We start from the raw sequence: 17,188 nt of genomic DNA on the forward strand, positions 1-17,188 counted from the left end.
CAAAGTTTCATGTCTCTACGACATACGGGGCATGAGATATGCCCATTCAAAGTTTGCAATTTCAATCGGTTGCTATAGCGCCCCCCTTTGGCCAATTGATGTAATATTGCTCCATTCACATCCTCCCATGACCCTCTACCACTGTGCCAAATTTCACATGGATTGACCAAGTCAATGAGGAGAAAAACGTGGAACAGACACAGAGACACACCTACAGACAGAGTTTTCGTCATTATATAGTAAGATATCTTCTTGGCTTTTACTTTCTCTTTCGCTTGCGAGCGTGTTTACAAACAGTAACCAACAATCCTGCATAGCATACCTTTAACTGTTTGCAGAATGGTTCATACTCTCACAGTTTAATTAAGTATCACAGCTGACCAGGATTAAGGAATTCAGCTTTTTGAAAATAGAGTCACTAACCACTTTGATGGCTTTGAACACAAACAAAACAAGGCCAAACGAAAAGTTGAGTAAATTAATTTTTATTACACTGTTGGAACTGTTGTTTATGTTGACAGAAAAGCAGTGAAGTACAGATTTAGCAATGCATAAACCATCTTAAAACAGAAAAAATACCATAACGCCAGTGTTTCCACTTAATGTTTTCACCAGTACACAGGACTTCAAGTTGCAATCTGTCAGGGTATGAAAACAACTTGTGAAGCTCAAGGACTTTGTTTTGCAGAGAATACCACATTCAACAAGCATCCTTTTTTTATATTTACTCTGTTGATCTGATCTGGCTCGTTGATGAAATGTGAACAAGTGATGCATAAAGCACCCGAGATACTGTGGATGATTTCCCAATCTGTGTTCATGGAATGCAAACAGTCTTTTTTTATGTACAGTAGATTCACAGTAATTGCACAGAAAAGCACAGGGAGGGGCACGCATGGGAGAAAACTGGAAATATTTCAGTTAAGTCAATTGTGTATACTGAATACTGCCCCACTCATAAAACACAGTGAACATTTCTTATCATATGGGAACCCAAATTTACTTGTGTTTCATATTAAGATCAAGACTTACAAACCACAAACATAGTCCTAACGTGAAGTATAAATACATATATACTGGCATATCGCTACAGTAAATCAGATTATATTCATTACATGTATACAATTTAAAAACATAAAATGGAAAGCCAGATTTTCATTTGAACAATATGTCGATTATTGTTTTGTTATCATCACAAAAGAAGCAAACAGCTGCGTGTTCACTCTGGACTGCCAGGTTAGGTTAGATTAGATCACTTTGACAAGGTGAACAATGACTGACTCACACATTCATCCGCTGACCCAGTCGCCTGTGAGATGCTTAAGACTTGATACATATATACGTTACAAATAATAACACTGATACATGTGGTCATATGCGTACATACAATAGTCAGGATGTGCCCACACAGAACCGTGAACGTCTGCACATTCAACATTCAAAGTCCAGAAAATACATTTATACTGAGAATGTCCGCACACTCCTTTGTACAGACAGTGCTCGTTATATAGTTCCATGTTATAGTCACAGTATTTCCATACATGTTAAAGGAATACTTCAACCTTCAAATGATCATTTGTGTATCAGTTACTCAGCCCATGTTACTTTGAGTTTGTGAAGAGAACTTTGATTTTCTCACATGCCTCCATGGTGAACGAAGAATCCAAAAACTGAGAAAAATCTTGATAAGTTTAAGTCATAGGGGTCCAAGTTAAAACAACAGCAAAATTACATCAAAATATCCGTTTGCAAACTCTCACAGAACTCATGCAGTATAATCCAGGTCTCATTTATCCAGTCGTATGCTCAGTGCTTCCCAAATAGACAACCCTTTCAGAGGGGGAACTGTACTGAAAATGAAACATTTCTATGCTCTCTTCAAAGCCAAACTCCATTGACAAAACCCATAGTTTTACCTCACTGAACACAGGACCTGCTGGTCTACCGCTGCCTAGATCAGTTAGTTTGTTTGTGTTATTGTGTGACTTTTGTGTTTTAAGTAATACGTCAGATTCACCAAAGTCACACAATAACACAAACAAACCAACTGATGGAGGCAGCTGTAGACCAGCAGCTCCTGTGTTCAGTGAGGTAAAATTACTGTTTTTGTTGATGGAGTGTGGCTTTGAAGAGAACATTGAGTTTGACTTTCAGTTCACTTCCCCATCCGATAGGGCTGTCTGTTTGTGAAGTACTGAGCATACAACTTCATAAATGAGGCTTGTATTATACTGCACGAGTTGTTTGAGTTTGTAGAGGGATGTTTTGATATAGTTTTGTTGTTGTGGAATGTGGTCACCTTAGACTTTGATTGGATTCTTTGTTCACTGGAGGCATGCAAGGAAAAACAAAGTTTTCTTCACAAATTCAACATAACACAGGGTAAGTAACTGATATACAAATGGTAATTTGGGGGTTGAAGTATTCCTTTAATGAAATTTAGAATTATGTAAAAATCATAAAAGGGACAAGCCACTTGTGATCCTTAGTTTTTCCCACGCTTGTTTCCCATCAGAGAAACTTTTTCCTGCTTCTTTGTCATAGGCCAATCCAGGTGCTACAGCAAATGATGGCGATGTCATTGACACAAATATCAACATCTGCATAACACATTTAAAATTATAAAAAGTTGATGTGGGTCATTTTCTTTTTATAATGCACTCCTCTGGTTACAAATCACATAACCAGAATTGTTTTCATTTTCTGTGTGTGTGTGCTTCTACACATTTTGTGTGTATTCTCAAGCCACTCGTCAGGATATCCTTGTAGCCGTTTAATATGTCGCCATGAAACAAAAGCCAGAATACTCAGCCGTGCCAGGAGACCAAAAATAACACAGGAGCTCGAGGAGCTATGAAATGGTTTTGGCCACTGTGTGGAATAACGCAGTCAAATATGAGTTTTCTGTATTGACTACAGATGATAATACAATTATATTTTGCAGTTTCATATCCCAATCTTCCCTCTCCTTGAATGATCCTTCCAAGAAAATCTATTTCTGTTTGTCTTCACATTGTCACATCGCTCCCATTTTCCTCCAGTAGTCTGGATCACCTTACATTTGCTGTACTCCAGTGTTTCTTGTTGTAGATTTCTAAGTTGATTTTCTTTACCTATTACCATATCGTCTGCCCTAACATCTCTAACACCTATCCTACCTACCAGCTCCCAATATGTCAGCCTTAAAGGGATAGTTAAGATCTTTTGAAGTGGGGTTGTATGGAGTACTTATCTGGTCAGTGCATTACACACAGTAGTTGTCAGTCAGCACGCTCCCAAGTTGGAAAAGCAGGCTGGAATCCAACATGGAAACTAAGGGAGCGATCACACCGAGATGAAACGCTAGAAACAAGACGCCAGTAAAACTATTGTTTTTCTATGATACGGCGCGTCTGACCGGCATTTAAGCGTCTTTTTAGACGGGCGTTTTTCCGGCGTCCTTTTAGACGGGCGTTTTTGTAGACGCTTCTTTTTAGACGCACGTAGACGCTGAAAAGTTTAAATATTTTAAACTTTTTGAGCGTCAGACGCCAGTAGCTAGCATGCATTGAATAAGCGTTTCCAGCGTTTCAAGCGTCTTTGAAGCGTCCGCGTCTCTAGTGTCTCATTTCTGTGTGATCACCCCCTAAGCAATGTACTACTGTGGACGTGGGCATTAGCAGAAAGTATCTTAGCCACCTAAAAATATTTATCATTTTGAGAGTATGCTATAGTTAGAATATTTTCATCGCTTTACCTCGCCTTCAGACAGCAATTTAATTTTACTAACTGATCAAGGCAGCAGCAGACCAGCAGCTCAGTTTTCAGCAAGCCCAAATTACTGTTTTTTCAGTAGAGTCTGGTGGCTTTGATGAGAGGATAGATGGGAATTTGAAGCTGTTAATGGCATCTCTGTGAGGACGGGCTCCATGATGGAAAGGTAGAGCCGTGGAAATACTCTCAGTGTAGCGTACACTTAAAATGTTAGATTTCTTTAGTTGGGACTTTTTTAAGTGGCTAAAATACATTTTGCTGCTGCCCTCATCCAAAGCAGCACATAGCTTAGTGTCTGCGACGGACTCCAGCCTGCTTCTCCAAAACTGGGTGTGTGTCAATCAACATCTACTGTATGTAATACACTGACTATGGATGAGTACCTCATACAACTTCACTTTAAAATATCCCTTTGAACACTGTACTAAAGACTTCACTTTAGTGGGAGGACTCATAGAGATCCAGTTCCCTGGTACATGCCACTTCAGCACTGCTGAAATGTAGCATTTGAATCCACATGCCAACAGTCGAGCTGCGTTCATTCATTTTTATTTGAATGTAACTAAATATTTTGTTCCAATATTTGCCTCTTGAAGCTAAGGAAAGACTGCAGATGGGGGGTGACATCAGCAGAGCGGGACTGAGAGTTGGAAATGGGTCTAATTTGTTCAAATTCTCTTCATTTGTATTTTTTTGCTATAATGCTACAGGAATATTCCTATTTTAATTGGGATACTTTTCTCTGGGTGGAGGGCATATGTCTACTTACAGGCTTTGGGGCAGGGGGTGATGTAATCTTACGTTTACTCTGGTATTTTCCTCTTGGAAGGAGGCACCAGGTGTGCGGGCAGCTCTGATGGCAGTTCATGTCCCTCTAGTTTCACTTTTATCAGGTGGTTGGCCAATGCAAACTCCTCGTCATCAAGCATCCCGTCCTTATCGATGTCTGCCAGCTTCCAGATCTTTCCTAGCACCGTATTGGGCAGTTTTGACTTCACCATCTCTTTCTTGGCATTGGCTCCCGTCACCTTCCCATTGACAGGAGACAATGTGTAGAAAATCTCATCATAAGCAGGTTTATCACGTGCAACAACCCACTCTGCTTCATCAATGCCTTCACCCGCCCCTTCGCCATACCCATGGCCGAACGGGCCATCCAGAGTGCCATCAAAGGCACCACCCTTCACAACTGGGTTGGGACGCTGGGTTTCTTCTTGGCGGACCAGGACCATTAAGCTAGCGATGTCGTGGGCCAGCATGTCATCCACTGCCTCCAGGAGTTTGGGTTTCAGAGGCTGGAATTTGTTGAGATCCTGAGCTTGGAGTTGGTCCTGGAAGAGATAATACAGAAAAAAAACAAAACAAGTTTAGGTTTCATCTATCTAATCCTCTATCTCTACATCAACATTCCTTGTCTCTTTCCCGTTTACCTGCATCTTCTTCAGATTAGGAAAATCTCCAGGTGAAATCTGATGCTCTCGTTCGATGCGTTTGTAAATATCTCCCAGACTGGCGATCAGTTCTTTCTTCTTGTTCTCCTTCCCGAACACAGAGGGCATCTCTTTCTTCAGTGCGCTGATGATGTAGGCATGGACCTGCATTGTGAGAGTGAAAGCTTTACTCAACAGCAAATTTACTGGGACAGCATGTCAGCCTCTATAAAGTTAAAATTCTTAAGATTAACTTAAGGTTGTGGTTAAGTCTCAATAATACAAATGTAAGGGTCACTTTTGAAATGACACATTTATTGATCACTTGGGGCAGGAAACACACTTTGAGCGGCTATTCTGTCAGAAATACAACAGTAAATCTTGTCTATATATATATATATTTTGATGTAGCTATGTTTGTGATTTTTCAGTCCAGTGCATGCATACACCATTTCCTGTGATTCTCTTGTGCAAGTGTATGGTATTTGAATCCAGACTGGGAATGTTGGGACTTCACCACTGAATGCAAACTACTAAATGGAGAGCTGACTATATACAGCACTGTACCTTGTTGTGGACAGCCGCTGGGGATGCTGTTAATGGCTTCAGTTCTGCATCTATGCTGTCATCAAAGCCACCAGACTCCATTTACAACTAGAATTACCACCCTGTATGTCTGTGCCTCAGTGCACCAGTCAAGTTTCTCTTACAGTTTACACCCATGTCGGTGAAAACATGGATGCTTCACACACATCATTTGACCACAAAATTCTTCTCAGTTTATTCTTAAGTCCAAATGGATGTTTCTGTCAAATTTAAAGACATTTTTCTTTAGGTGTTTGTGAGATGCCGTGTTCACGAGAATGACACAGATGCAATTTCAAATTGACCTTGGCCTTTTACCACAGAAATCTAATTAGTTCATAGTTGAGTCCAAGTGAACATTTTTGCCAAGTTTGAAGAAATTCCCTCAAGGTGTTCTTTTGATATCGCGTTCACAAGAATGAGACCGACAAGGTCACAAGGACCTTGGCTTATGACCACAGAAATCTAAACAGTTCATTGTTGAGTCCAAGTAGACATTTATGCCAATTTGAAGAAATTCCCTTGAGGTGTTTTTGAGATATTGCGTTCACAAGGATCGGACAGACGGACAACCTGAAAACATACTGCCTCCAGCCATGGCTGTAGCCATTGTGAAATATTTGCAGGAACTTGTTGTGGAGGATTCAGTGACTGCCATAGTTTGCATGCGGTACTTCAAATGTAGTTCCTGCCATCTTGTGACACTTTTTATGTTGTTACAGTAACATTTAGGCTGGCACATGAACAGACACAGTGACTGAAGTAATAGTAATAATAATCAAAATAGGACAAGAATAACCCGATGAAATCACACACGTCGTGAAAGACGACCAGGAATGATTGGTCGTTGACCATTGTGTAGTCTGTTGCATGATTTTATGACTCCACAATCGCCTCATCTGACATAGTGATTGTCGGAACAGACAAAAATGTCGTGTAGTGTGAACCCGGCGTGAGACAAAAAAAAAAGTCAACCATTAGCTCTCATAGAATGCATATGTATTGAGACAGAGACATGTTGCATCCCCTGTTGATTCAATGTTTTACAGAAACTGATTTAAAATAGGACCCTTAATTATTTACAATGTTTACACTGCAACATGCCCGCAGACAAAATCAGATGTCTGCACAAACCATCTTTTAATGCTGAAAAAAGTACGATTTCTTCAACAAACCATTAAGAATTTCTGAAAAGAATCCTTAAATTGACCAGTTTCACTTAACCATGCTTGTAGGTTCTTTCTGATTTATCATTGTCCTGTTCTTAACCTTTGTTGTTATATATTTTTTTTGGGATGGGACATTTGATAGATGGCTCACATGTAACATCATAAGCAGCAGACTGTTGCAACCCTGGTGTCTAGGGACACTTAATGCTGCTTTAACCAGATTAGTCATCAGTAAATCTCTCAGATTACCTTTGTTGACATTTGTTTTTAATATTCAGCACAAACTTAAAAGTAATGGGAAAACCCTTATTTATTAGGTTGCTGTGGTGATGTGTGTGTGTTTCCCTGTATCGACCTTTTGTCCTTGACGCTCATCACGAAACACACACACACCCTATCGGCTGTCAAACAGGAAAACTGCGCTCAGCTCTCAGTTTGATAAATCTGTGTGTGTGTTTGAGTGTCTGCACGCGAACATCCTCTGCCTTTCCTCGAACTACAACAGGCAGCACGGCTGTCGCCTCTTATACCTCACTTCCTCTCCGGAGAGGAAACAGGAAGCAATTCACTCAGAGGAAAATAGCCACATTTGTCTGGTTCTATTAGTTCTGTGACAGCGACAAGCTTTTTCTGTCAAGGTTAACAGCTGGACAGGGCGGGGAGGGCGAATGAGTGGTGGGAAGGATAAATAGGAAACTCACATGCAAACACACCTGTGCTTAAATCCTGAACACGTCACTGTCAAATAACATCCCCAGACAAAGCATCACCTCCTGCTCCTGTGAGCTGCAGCGGTGCCATAAGCAGATTCTCCATCACTGAGTATCTGTGTCTTTAACTTGTGCCTTACCTTGGCTAGTCTCGCCCTCTTGATCAGATCATTGAGTTTTCTGAGCGCTGCGTTTCTCGGCAAAGACTGAATGTCCTTGAATAAGTCCTGCTCCTCTGCTTCGAACAGCTTCCTGTTGTCTGGGATCAACAGAGGGTGGGACCAGAATGACCCGATGTAGACGCGGATCACCTGTCAGTGAGGGAAACAGATGGAAAATCAACAGGGGAAAGAACACAAAGAGGCACAACCCAGCTAAAAGCATCTCATTTTTGACAATTTGAGGCAATGAGCAAGAAATGTTATTGATCAGCTTGTCAGTTAATAACCAATTTTACACGTAAGTGTTATTTACATAAGCCTTCAGATGACTACCAGACACCAGCTCCAATTTTTTTTTAAATTAGTCCAGTATTGAGCAAAACCGCTGTCGCTGCAAAACAACCAATGTAACCACTTGGGGCATTCAGCACTGTCGATGTACATCCAATAAAAGTGGTTATTTTTGCCACTGACATGGTCCAAATATATCTGTAAGTGTCTGACAACATTATGGAAAGGATCCCTACAGTGGTCGACTTTTTGTTTAAGTGTAAGATTCTTTTTTTTATTAAACCAGAAACAGCCCTAAAATCATTATCACCAAACCCACCAGACTCCATTTCAATACAGTCATTGTAAAATACATTACATTCAAAGTTGACAGAAACAAAATAAAACTTTTATTTGACTTTAACTGACAGTGTGAACATGCCCCGAGCTGTTACACTGGTGCCTGTTTCACGGCTGCAGCACTTGCTGAATGCTGGACCAGTTTCAAAAATTGTTGTTCCCATTAAAACATGAGAAAACAGGGTCCACGCATAAAGAGAAGGGCATTATATACACAACAAGCCTGCTCATGCTTGTACCAGTACAGTGTTGACACTACCAGTAAAGCATGAGGGAGCTGTGGTTCCAGTGTTCGGGTATCTTGGCTCATGCTCTGCCTATGTCAGGTTTACCCAGGCTCTGACCTTCTGCCTAAATTTGGATTTTCTGGCAACAAATACGAGTCAAGATGGGGGGAAGCTTTAAACCCACATTCCTCATGTTTACAATACCTCTGGTGTGTTGACTATTTTTCCCAGTGACCACATCAGGGCACCGTACACTCTCATCAACTGCTGCGTCTCTATCTGGTCAGCCTTATTCAGCACAACCCTGGCAAAAGAACAAGAGACAAGAGAACAGTGTTGACGTTGATTAAATTGTGAGCTGCTGACAATGTAGTGTTTGTTCTCTAGAATTAATTTTATCTATAAGTCAAGCAACCCCACAGTACCTGATCTTGTCCTCATGGTTCTTCAGGGCTTTTATGACCTCTGAGAACTCATCAGAGATGTCCAATTTGTGGGCATCAAACAGTAAAATGATCCTGTCCACTCGCTCTGCAAACCACTCCAAGACAGCCGCAAAGTCATAGCCTGAGAGGAGGAGAAGGAGGAGAAGGAGAGGATCCACAAAAGTGGTTGGGGTACAAAATAATAGGAAAAGTAAATTAGGATTTCAGATGAGGGACGGGAGGGTTTAGATAAAAAGAGAAAGTGAGGAAAAGAGATAATTAAATTTGTATCCTTTTACTTCCTGTTTCTTTGCTCCCATCCCATATCAGTGTCAAAATAGCATTAAATAGAGGCACATAAAGGGACAGTTCACCCTAAAATCATCTGACCTGTAGTGCTATTTGTCAGTCTAGATTGTTTTGGTGTGAGTGTTGGAGATATCAGCCGTAGAGATGTCTGCCTTCTCTCCAATAAAATGGAACTAGATGGCACTCAGCTTGTGGTGCTCAAAGTGCCAAAAATACATTTGAAAAACTCAACAGCAATGTCTCTTTCCAGAAATCATGATTGTTGTGAGCCGTTTCATGTAGAAACTATTTTCTCTCTACTGAACTACACCCAACAACCGAATACAATCTACTGCTAGCTCACTTAGCACCACTGAGCTAGCTAACGTTACAGTTCAGCTGAGACGGACGCCATTAATGTTTACATCTTCTCGTCCATGAGTAGATGCACGTTTCCTTCTGCGTGGTGATAGAAGTTGTGAGAGTGTAGTTTGGTAGAAAGAAAACAGTTCCTACATGAAACTGCTCACAACAAGGTCTGTGTCTCCAACACTCGGCAACTCACACCAAAACAATCAATCAACAAAGTTACTTTCGAGGCACAGGTCAGTCCACTGAGATTTTATTATGATGAACAGTTTTTATAATCCATGACCTGTGCCACGAACCCCAACTGTGATGCAATATTCCCGAAGGAAACTATTGAAATGGCTTCAGGTCGTAGAGGAGGCAATAAGAAGGACGCCCACATTACAACATGCTGAGAGAAAAGAATGTCTGTTTACAGCTGGACGAGGTCCTGCCAGGGTTCAACTAAGTGGCTTTTTAAAACTAAATAATGGGGGGGGAGGGGACCAAAAACAATGATATTTTATTGTGTAATTTGGCTCAGATTTTTTGTGAAATGCAATCATGGCAGTAATGAGTGCATACATGAGTGAATGAATGAGTTAATGCCTCCATAACGTATGAATAAATGAATGAGTGATGAGGTCTGTCAGCAGGAGTACATCATAGCCTCCTTTGACTTTCTTTCCTACTCAAGGACAAAACGGACCCTAGACTGGAGAAATTCCACAGTATATGAGAGGAGAACAAAGAACAAAAGGACAGGACGAAGGATTAGTGAGCTTGAGTTTCCGACCAACACTGAAGGACACATACGAGGCACAGAGTCAGTGGTGAACCTGTTACAGCTGATGTTATGGAGTAGAAGGCATTTGCTGTGAATTGGTAGTGGGAGGAAGTTTTATGTTAATACAGGGGATGTCAAATGGATTTTCTGAAGAGCTATGTTTGTGAAAGATTGTCTCTTTATAAATTATAAACCACATCACTAAGCTTTGAAAGTGTTATCACTTTGTATCTAAATCTGACTCACTCTGGTCCGCCTTCCTTGTTTACACAAAGGCAGCCTCACTATACAGACATAGCTGTGATAGAAATCCCACTTTTCACATACTCGCTGAAAAGCTGCTATTGCTACTGTGGCTGCACTGCTGCTCCTCCCAGCAGAGGAATAGTTCACACTCATAGTGAATGACTTCCATAGTGGCTACGTATATTTATCCGAATGTTAAACATATTGCTAAGGCTGCCCCCTGATAGTCGACCATAGTCTACCAGAAAGGTGCCATTTGTTGGCAAGATTTCATTGGTTGGTTAGTCACAGAGAAAAAATGTTAGAAGCTGCGCCTTGTCAGAATAAATCAAAACCTATATGACTGGACCATGTGGGAATTTAATCTGAAAGGACAGACACAGGAAGTGGCCACGCTCAGCAGTCAGACAGGAGTCAGGTTAATTTCCAGGGCTGGTACCTGCGGTTATTCCACAGGCTAGTTAATAACATGTCGGGCAGGAAATCCAAAGTGTGGGATCATTTTGAGAAGGTGAAGGACGAACCCAAGGTGATATGTAAACTCATCTTCATTGGTCGACTACAAACATGACGTATCATCTGAAACATGGAAGTAGCTACATGCCCATTAGCCCACAGCGTCATTAACAGGCGGCTCGCTCAGTGTGTGACGTGCACTTGTAGATAAAATATAGGCCTATATTAATGAAGGTTCATTAGTACGGTTTTGTATTTCTCTGTAATGTAGCACAGTGTTAACAATGTTACTGACACTATTCTTTCTCACACCTTCAACTCAAACCACCAAAATATATCATTTAATAATTAAATTAATATCGTAAACATGCGGGCGACTAGTCGACTAATGGCCCTAAATGACGACTATTGGTCGACTAGGAAAATTCTTAGTCAGGGGCAGCCCTACATTTTGCTGACATGATGCCTCAAAGGCTCCTAACAATGAAAACCTGGTCATCTTTCAGAACAAAATGTTAAGTGTTCAATAATTCCTCACTGGGATGTGAGCAGGGTTTGGCAGCTGTAGCAATAAGTATGTAAAACATGAAAATTGGTTTCCTTTCTCTCCTGTATGAGCAGAGCTGAGAGGAGATAGAGGGCACACTGCTGCTTGAGCAAAGCTGTGGAGGGTTAAAAGAGAAATAGATACCTTGATATTTTGAATTTTAACGGATTATTCTTCACAGGATGCACTTTTCACATGATGTGGGGAAAAACAAGAATAAGTCTAAAGCTACACTATCACTACCTAGACCTAGCCTGCAATTTTCATAAGACTGTGAAAGCTGAAGATTTTTCTATCTTAGAGCCTCAGCACAGAGAAGCGAAAAATATGAAGTCTGTCCTGACTGTGGTTAAGTAGAGTTAAGGGAATCACAAGTACACAATTGGGGTTCATTTTGTTAGGGGCTCATGAATATCTACAATTAATGTTACAGTTCTATAACTTGTGTTCAAAGCCAGTGTTTTCCACAAGTGCATCAAACAACGTCCAGCTGGCTGAAAATGGCAGCCAGCTGTGTACCAAAGAGGGTGGTGATGGTGTTAATTGAACACATGAAGTGGTGTGTTAATTGACCACCACTGCTGTGTTATTTTTAGGGTTATGAGTCTTTTAGAAATCATTGTTTGGAAGGTCTGTAGTCAAAGCTAGATTATCTGCAGAGGTCGACTCCTGCTCCTCCAAACACACCTCATGATTAAAATGGATAAAAACACTGACTATAGCACTTTCACGTAAAAAATCAGGGTTTCTCTGACGTTCTTTGGCGGCCAGAGGATGTAAAGAGGGGCTGAGATGCTGCTAATATTACAGTATCTCTACCTGCTTCTAGGTGCTCAGATTTTTTTTAGGTTAGGATTCCTTCAGTGTTCAACTTTCAAGAGGTTTTTACTGGGAGTTGAATTATGCATAAAGACTGAATAAAGCAGATTCATATAAAAACGTGTCTCTCCGACACTCTTAGGCTGGCTCAGGACATCCGGGAGGGGCAGGTCGGACTGTGAGCCAAACTGGCACTAATGTTAACTCAGCTTTTTTTTTTTTGTCTCATAACTTAAGATCCAGACGTCTGATGACTAAAATTCTTCATCTGGTTAAAAGATACAGTTCAAAATGACCAAAAGGTGATGGTGACGTGACTGGAAGCAGTAAGAAAGTAGTACCCGGGAAATGTTTTAATGTCCCGCTATCCGGCACTCCTGGAAAACTCTACAAAGCTAACATTTCAACCTGAGGATGATACTAGTTCAGTGGTTCCCATCCTTTTTTGGGTCAAGAACCCCTTAATTTATACACATTAGGTCATGGAGTACCATTTGATAAGAGGTTACTTTAGGGACCTCCGTCTGCAAAGATTTTAGGTTGTTAGAATTCTATCGTCGTCTACTACAGTTAAGGGGAGAGAACGATGGAGGAAGTGAAACCTGTAGTCAGAATAGTCGATTTTATGACTCTTTCACACATTGAGCTAACTTCTACAGTTAATTCAATAATGGAAATTAACATCCCCTATATTCTAGGGATCTCCTGGTAATCTGTCAAGGATTCATGGGGAATCTTTTGACCCCTGATTAAGAACTACTACACTATGGTAAATGCTCTTGGAGTATGAATGTTAGCAAATTGGGAGGACTTACTAAGAAATTTTGTTCCAATTTGTCCACCAAATTATACTGTTTTCTTTTGAGGGAAAGTGGAATTCTTGAATTGATTGTGGCAGAGTGCTCAGAGCTAAAAACTCAGGGATTCCTCCTCTAATGTCACTAAAATACATCCAGTAGTTCTTGAGATCTGTCATGAACAAAAGTGTTGGTCGATGGGGAATTCATGAGATGGTGGCAAAAGACGAAAGGCCAGAGAATCACCAAAAACGATTTCTCTTCTCAGGATCATGAGTATTAAGTTCACAGCATCTGACAGTAATTCTTGAAATATTCCGCAGAGAAAAACCTGAAATAAGGAAAACTACATTTGACAAATCTGACTTAAATGTCCAACTAGCTACCCAACAAAGTAAATTTCGGGACAAAGATATTTTTTCCCCTCAAACCATGTGACAAGAGTCTGGTGAAGAACATCTAACAGTCTATAAATTCTTCAAAATATCACTTTAATTAGCCTTTCTGCTGCTGGGTGATGCCCAAGTTTATCTACAATACCTCCATAAGGACATCTATGTAGGCAGCTATAGCCTGACTCCTCATCTGGACACACACACACACAAATAAATAAATACAGACAGTGATGAAAACAATGCAACAGGGTGAAAGAAAAGTGAAGAAAAGAATGAGACACAACATACAGATATACAAACAAATGAAACATGAAAACGTGACATGCAATAGACAAAAGGATGGAACTGAAAGGAAATGAAAATGAACACATTAAGAAAACACACTCACATGCACTCTGTCCCCAGAGAAAACACAGCTGTGCTGACTCAGAGAAGTTTAACCTGTATTTTTTTTTATATCCAACACACAACAGCAGGGTCACACCTCACTGTGCTGTTTATTTGGTTTGACAACATGTTCATGGGACACTTTGACTGAAGAACTAGAAATTGGAACAGACTGGATGAGGGTCTGCTTCAATTAAAATACTTTCAGCTGTAAACAAAGTGAAATTCTGTCCGTGCTGACAGACTGCCGACTCTTTGTTGTTTCTCAACAGAAGAGCTGCAGAAGGAAACGTTCTCATGACAAACATTAATCCAGACCCAACCCTGCTATGAAGTAATGTGCTGAACTCAGTGACCAGATTATGCTCCTTGTACTTATTTAGCCTTTGGAACTTCATGAATTTGTTCATATATTTTATAATGTCAGCACTATGAATTTCATATTATTGTCCATTCACAATGCTTTTGGCACAACAGAGGAAATACTGTCTCATTATGAAAGCAGGAGAAATCACTTCATAACCATTACTAAAATGGTAATAATGATGCCCATAATGGAGTTCACACCTGAACTCATATTAAAGGATTACCTCTTTTGAGTGCAGATAAATGACAGTGAAGTGTGAAAAAGGTTTCTATTGAATCAGGATCTGCTCTACATTCAGTACTAATCTACTGATACTGCTGCAGTATTGTGTTCTGACAAAAGCATCATTATAACACAACATATTTAGTGTTCAACAGTAGGAACGAGCATGAATGGCACCCCTTTGGTAAGTTTGTGTTGTTAAAGGGAACTTATTATGCTCATTTTCAGGTTCATGTTTTAATGTTCATAAAACCCTTTATTTTCCTCATACTGTCTGTGCTGGATCACCTGTATTCACCCTCTGTCTAAGACACTCCATTTTAGCGCCTGTCTCTTTAAGCCTCCGTCCTGAAAAAGCTCAGTCTGCTCTAAATGGTCAGTGTTTCCAGGTCTTCTGTGTCTGTTAAAGCTTCTAAACCATAATTTTCACAACCGGACATGTTCCTACAGAAAAATGATCCGAAATCAGTGAGAAATTAACAACATCAACAACCAAGATTACATGTTTCCCTGACATTAGCATGTAGCAACATGTAGCCCCGTCCTTGCATGCGGCGTAGGAATGACTGAAATAGAGTACAGCAGCACTTTATACCATTAGAAAACACAGGTAAAAGCTTCTAAACCAAATTTTTTACAACTGGACATGTTCCAGTAGGAATATGATCTGTAATCAGGGAGAAATGATCAACATCAGCACCAAGATTACATGTTGCACTGACATTAGCACATAGCAACATGTAGCCCCGTCCTTGCAGCGAGGGAATGAGTGTTATGGAGTAAAGCGGGACTTTGCATTGTGAAAAATCACTAATAAAAGCTTCTCAACCAAAATCTCTAAAACTGGACGATCCAAAATCAGGGAGAAATTAACAACATCAGTAACCAGGATAACATATTTCCCCAACATTAGCATGTAGCAACCAGTAGCCCTGTCCTTGCAGCAGGCGAATGACTCTTAAAATGACTTTTTACACTTAAAATCAGCAGTAAAAGCTTCTAAACCAAAATGTTCCAGCAGGAATATGATCCAAAATCAGGGAGAAATTAACAACACCAGCAACCAAGATTACATAATTTCCTAATGTTAGCATGTAGCTACATGTAGCAGTGTACATAATGTAAAAACTTGCAGTAGAGAGCAGTAGAGTGCCTGGAGCCAATGACCATATCAAGAGATGTCTGTCATTACGGACTGAAAACACTGCAAACAGTATTCAGAACGGTCTGAAGCCTGAGGTTTTTGCTCACAGGGATTACTTTTACATACATTTAACTCATAATTTGAATCTTGGCTGCATTTAATACAACCATTCAACATTCTAATACTGTACATATGACAGAAAAAAAGGAAAAGCATAATAGGTCCCCGTAATTCCTTCAACATACAAAACCTACTTCTATTTTGTGGCAGTGTGCATTCAGTGATTAATGTACTGTGGTGAAGGCCATTACCAAGAGTTTTGGTAGAAGAGACACAATCAGTATGGGCCGTATTTGGCATAAGAAACCTCTAGACAGTGCAAAATTAAGACTGGAGTACAAACAAGGGGAGAGAGTGGACAGACAGAAGAATGGAGGGAGTAAAAATGGACAGTGAAAGAGTGGGTGAATGTGGGACAGACTAAATTATAGCTGTCTTTCATTATCTGAGCTCTTTTGTTCATGTTAGCAGTTGGTATGGCAATACCACCGTTCAGCGCTGGGAATGCCAGCCATGCCAGACACATATCAAACTGTAAGAAAGCCCTGAGGAATTCTTGTGAGCCTTTCACACCTAAACTTCTCTTCAGTCTCTGCGTTCAGTTCAACACCACGGTTGAGATCTGTCCAGTTCACATCTTAAAATGTAGATAAGAAGTACATTAAGGATTAAAGAGCTTTTTGTTTTTTTCTATTTTGCTTTACTTGCAAAAAATGTCCAGTTTTATAAAATTCCCATGAGCTGACCTTGGTATTCAGAGATAAGCACCAATGGATAAGCAAAGAGCAGTATGCCCTGGAGATGAATGAGTTTTTGTGTAAACAGATGGGATGTATCAAGAAAAAATGTCATAATTAAATTAAATGTCCATGTGACGCTCTTTAATTTAAACTGGCCCTTAGCTTGCAGATTCTTACATTTCCATTTAAAGGAGGATACAAGACTTGAAAGAGTGGCTACATGTTACAAGCCATGAGAATTAGACGTCATTAAAAACATCTGTATTTACTCTAACTGCAATAAATGCACACATGCATCACACTCTGAGATATTTATCTGGTATTTTTGTTGCTTTCATGTTGTAAAATTAGTTTTATTTTTTTTAAAAAGTGGTTTTCTCCAATATAATCTGAATAAATGTCTCAGCCCCCTAATTCTTTTCACAACAAGACCGTTGTTTTTATGTTGTACCCTCACCACAGTAGGAACGAAGTATAAATAGAATCCTTAGACAG

The 17,188-nt window shown here is 40.2% G+C and overlaps 1 protein-coding gene across 1 annotated transcript in view; it reads right to left on the reverse strand.

The window, feature by feature from the left end:
- Positions 1-469: 469 nt before the first annotated feature.
- Positions 470-17,188, reverse strand: part of ehd3 (EH-domain containing 3) — a 28,559-nt gene continuing 11,840 nt past the window's right edge. Inside the window, exons 4-8 of the mRNA XM_050058337.1 lie at positions 9,091-9,232; positions 8,870-8,969; positions 7,788-7,958; positions 5,184-5,348; positions 470-5,084 (exon numbers count right to left, since the gene is read on the reverse strand). Of these exons, the coding sequence (XP_049914294.1) occupies positions 4,557-5,084; positions 5,184-5,348; positions 7,788-7,958; positions 8,870-8,969; positions 9,091-9,232 (1,106 nt within the window). The 3' untranslated portion in view covers positions 470-4,556. The remainder of the gene's footprint in view (positions 5,085-5,183; positions 5,349-7,787; positions 7,959-8,869; positions 8,970-9,090; positions 9,233-17,188) is intronic.

The sequence above is a fragment of the Epinephelus moara genome, chromosome 12, assembly GCF_006386435.1.
Source record: "Epinephelus moara isolate mb chromosome 12, YSFRI_EMoa_1.0, whole genome shotgun sequence".
Classification (NCBI taxonomy): domain Eukaryota; kingdom Metazoa; phylum Chordata; class Actinopteri; order Perciformes; family Serranidae; genus Epinephelus; species Epinephelus moara.